At 43.7% G+C, this 4,523-nt stretch overlaps 1 protein-coding gene across 2 annotated transcripts in view; it reads left to right on the top strand.

The window, feature by feature from the left end:
• Window positions 1–4,523, top strand: part of SEC22C (SEC22 homolog C, vesicle trafficking protein) — a 32,375-nt gene that overhangs the window by 21,136 nt on the left and 6,716 nt on the right. For both annotated transcript variants that reach the window (XM_023529068.1, XM_011357385.2), the window contains exons 5-6: window positions 1,716–1,834; window positions 3,058–3,123. In XM_023529068.1, coding sequence (XP_023384836.1) covers window positions 1,716–1,834; window positions 3,058–3,123 — 185 coding nt within the window. The remainder of the gene's footprint in view (window positions 1–1,715; window positions 1,835–3,057; window positions 3,124–4,523) is intronic.

Raw genomic sequence — 4,523 nt, forward strand, 5'->3', positions numbered from 1 at the left:
GCCACGGGGATGAATGCGGGTAGGGCCAGATCCAGGGCCTCTGGTGCTCCCACTGTCTGGTTCTCCCTGAGGCCTGGGGACATCCCTCTATCCCTGTGCATTTCCGTGTTCTTATCTGAAGAACGAGGTGTTAACGAATGTGCCCACAGTCCCCTGGCATTTCGTGACTTAGTCTGGCCTTAGCCACTCAACGCCTAGTGTATAGGGAAGCATGATTTTTGACATTCTTTGTTTACGATTACACATAATTAAACCAATTTTTAATTAAAATGGATATTTACATTGTAAGGATTTTGTAATAGTGTAGAGCTGAATTTTGCTCTGAAAGATAGAGCTGTCTATACTATAACAATCTAATTATTTTGTTTTATACTAAACTCATTGCTTGAATTTTAAAAGTGATGTGTTAAAAATGTTGATGTTTTTGATTTAACTTTATGTTTTGATTTAATCCGTTTCAACCAATAAATTCCTGGATTGGCTCTCATGCCCGTCAGTAAATTATTATAATTTATGTCGGGAACGAACTTAACTTTTGTGGAAGACCGGGTAGTTGAATTCCACGCTTCTCCTTTGCCATACTGAAAATGGGGTAACTTTGTAATCTATGTTTTGTCTCTTAACCACTTAGACAAGAGGAGCAAATCCAGGAAGTGTCAGCTTGCCCATCTTTCCAGGACATTGTCCTGTGGTTTGACTCACCCTGTTGTCCTGAGGCTAGAGTCTTTACAGGTAGCATGTCCTGTGCCAACGGGGACTTTGAATTGCTCCGTGGAAACCCTAATACACTAACAACGCGCATCCCTCCGGTCGCAGCTAGATATTTGTGCGTGTGCGTGTACGTGTGCGTGTGTGGGAAATGTAAGGACGAGACAAGATGATTTAAAATGAGCGTAGCAAGAGACCGGGTGGGACACCATTTACTTGTGTGAATCAAAATCAATTCCAGCGGCTCTCTTGAAAGAGGGAATGATCATTTGTTCCAGTTAGAGTTCCAGAAAGTTTGTAGCTTAAATACTCAGTGTTTCCCTCTTCTTCCCAGTTATTTTAGAATTAAAAAAAAAAAAAAAAAAAAAATCACACTGGCTGTGAATTGCTCCAGAAGCACACATGGCACTGAGTATTGTCTTCGTCAGTAAAAGAATGGAGCATTTTCCAAGCCGAGGGATGGGGTAACAGGAATGCTTTCAGTAGTTGACAACTAATTTACAAATACAGCCCTACATTGCTTTAAATCAGGATTTCTCAACCCCGCTGGCTTTTTTTTACTGGATAATTCTTTGCTGTGGGGGCTGTCTGGTGCATTGTAGGATGTTTAGAAGCATTCGCGGCCTCTACCCAGTAGATGCTCGTAGCACCTTGTCCCCAGTCGTGACAACCCTAAATGTCTGTAGACATTGCCACGTGTACGTTGAGGGGCCGTGTTACCCTAGCTGAGAACCACTACTTTAAACAGAAAGGATGTGAAACACTTGAGAAACTTGTGCTCGCTCAGAGGAGGGCCGGTTTCTGGAAGGAACTCACCTCGGCTTCCTGGGTTCATTCTGTCCTTCATTTCTTGCCTTTTCCCCCCTAACAGCTGCTTTTTAAATTAATGTGTTTGTGTGTTTAGCATAGCCTATCATTAGTGGAGGTCTAGTTAATGTCTTTGTTTATTTTTCTTTCATATAGAAACTATTTTCACTAGACACTTATTTTTTTTTTTAATTGTGAAGCTCCTACCTTCCGAATGGAACCAGTGACAGCCCTGGGTGTCCTGTCCCTTATTCTCAACATCATGTGTGCTGCTCTGAATCTCATTCGTGGAATTCACCTTGCAGAACATTCTTTACAGGTAACTTTTTCTTCACAGTTTAAATAAACTGAAGGACACATGGAGGAAGGAACTGTTGAGGACACATTTTATTATAAGGTTGTTATGCACTCAGGTTTTTAATTCAAATAAAATTTTCATTTCTAATTTTATTCTTTGTAGTAAGTTGAACAAACATGAAGCTTGCCCTTTTGTCCTTGTTTTCCTAAGAAGCCAAAGGGGCCGCTGGGATGGTGGTGAGACGCGGCCGAGCTGCCGCAAGGACATCCGGCCCCAAGAGTCATATCAGGGGCCGGATTGATCACCAGGGGCAGAAGTTTGAGTCTAGACTTCAAGGATCAGGCCCTTTTTTTTTCCCCTGGGAAAAGCTGCCTCATAGTCTGATTTATACCATGCAGGTACCACCTGCTCTGTGTCTTGGTCAAAAACTGTATCACTTGGAAGTTGATTTTCCAGCCTGCTCCTCTCAAAACATCTTTCTGCTTCAATGCTTTTTTAAATAGTGGTTGGTAATTTGAAGTATTTCAGACACTTTTAAGAAATACAGAACCATCACGAACATAAACATATAGATGTTACTTTTAAAGAGAGCCGTGATGCTCACGCCGTGTACGTGGCGGTGACAGTCTGAAGCATGGCTGGTGCTAGGTCTCGGGAGACTAATGCCGATGGACCTTCTTGGAGAATGGCAGCAGGCCTGGGCACTGCCTGTTACCACAGCCTGTCTTTGGCCAATGTTTGGTGTGGTTCCTACTCTTATTGTTTGTCATTACTCATAACCAGAAACTCACCAAGTATCTGTACACACTAGGACAGGTGCCTGTCCAATAAGATGGTTAATACATAGTCCCTGCCCGGTGGTACAAGGCAGAGTGTGGTGACATCCAGATATCACTAAGGAGGTGGCAGTACCTGGGGTTGGGAGGAATTAGGAAAAGCTTAGTTTGGACAGATGAGTAGGATTTCCAGAGGTGGTAGGGTTGTGGCGGGGAAGGGCGGGGCGTTCCAGGTTGAGGGCTTAGCATAGATGCTGGGGGACAGGAGGGCACAAGGTGTGTATCCGGGCCATTGAAAAGGATTGCCTGTCATGCCCTGTTCAGGTACGTAAACAGGGACTTCTGTCACACGCAGCCCGGGATTTCGTATTATCAACTGTGCCAGACTGAATGAGGAGCAAAATGCTCTGCGTCTTCATGTTTTCTTTCATCTGAATAGTCCTTTCTCGTGTTCCTCATTTGTTTTAGGTTGCCCATGAGGAAATCGGAAATATTCTGGCTTTTCTTATTCCTTTTGTAGCCTGCATTTTCCAGGTAGGTGAAATGCTGATATGTTGGTGAGCGGGTTAAGCCCATGGCCTTATTTTGTTCTTTTATTGGCACTATTGACAAGTTTCTAGATCCTATTTTTATTCTACCAAGAGCTTGGTTCAAATCATGGACAGTGTCAAACCCTTAGGGGAGGGACCTTAGGCCCACCCTGCCTGGGCCTCTCATTTTACAGAGGAAGGACTTTGGGCTCAGAAAGGAAAGCCATTTGCCTGAGGTTGCCGGGCTTGGGACAGTGGCGGAACAGAAACCAGGAACTGAGACTTGCCGCCCAGGAAGGGAGGGGTGAGTTCGCAGTGCAGGAGGGTTAGGCCTGACGACTGTGAGGCAGGGTCTTGCCTCGTGCTTATTATTGGGCACTCCGCGAACGGAAATATCCTGCGGAAGCCACATCTATGTATACGTGTGTTTTAAACACAAGACTAGGTGAAAAAGAATCGTCTTTAGTGGTAATACCATCTGACTCGAATCTATCTTTAGGAAATGAAACAGAAATTATAACATTAACTAGAGGGCTTTGATTATTATTTAGTTATTTTAAAATATGCTGCATATGGAGGGGCGAAGTAAAAAGGACCCTTCGAATCTCGTATAGGCAGAGTTAATTCTAGTGAAAACCCGTCTGTAATTCTTTCCCTGTCCTCCACATGGGCTAGGATTTTAGTACTTTCTTTGCATGCTTAAGCTTTTTCTTTTTTTAATTAAAATTTCCATTCTCAAGGCATTTCTTCTCCCTTCCACATACATTTTAGAATGGCCTACTTTAAAAAATTACATGATTGCGCAGAAAGAAATTTTCAACCCAAGATTATTGAAAATGCACTCATGTTTTAGAAACAAGTTTCCGAAACCTTGGATGCTGCCCGTTGACGTTTCCCGGAGCTGCATTTCAGAGCTGCAGGGGATCTTACAGTTCCCTTCATTCCCTCAGCTGCATTCTTAGTTGGATAGCTCTTTCGATGGGGAACTCTCTCCCTCACACTGCAGCTGAGTCTTTGTTGGATTGCTCTGTGTTTTGAAAATGTGCTTTTTTAAAAAAACAAAAACGAAAACCAAAACCATTGAATCCGAAAGGTATTTCCACCTTTTGCAGAACAAGAATGGCCTCTTTTCCGTGTGATAGCTCTACACAAAATATTGCTCTCCCTCCCTTCTCTGAGACCTTTCCCTGTTTCAGAGATGCTTTTGAAGACATGCTGAGGGGATGTCTAAAGAACAGTGGTCTCCTATCTGGTTGTAGCTCTGTAAAACTAAGAAAGTAAAAGCACAGCTTCTCTCTCTGGCTTCCTCACCTGTCACGAACCCCTGAAGGAGAAGTTCATTCGGAGGTTACGGGGTGCTGGCCTGGCCCCTCACCCGCATCTCTTCTTCCTCCGCAGCCCGCA

Source organism: Pteropus vampyrus, unplaced genomic scaffold (assembly GCF_000151845.1).
Source record: "Pteropus vampyrus isolate Shadow unplaced genomic scaffold, Pvam_2.0 Scaffold35, whole genome shotgun sequence".
In the NCBI taxonomy this organism is placed as follows: Eukaryota; Metazoa; Chordata; class Mammalia; order Chiroptera; family Pteropodidae; genus Pteropus; species Pteropus vampyrus.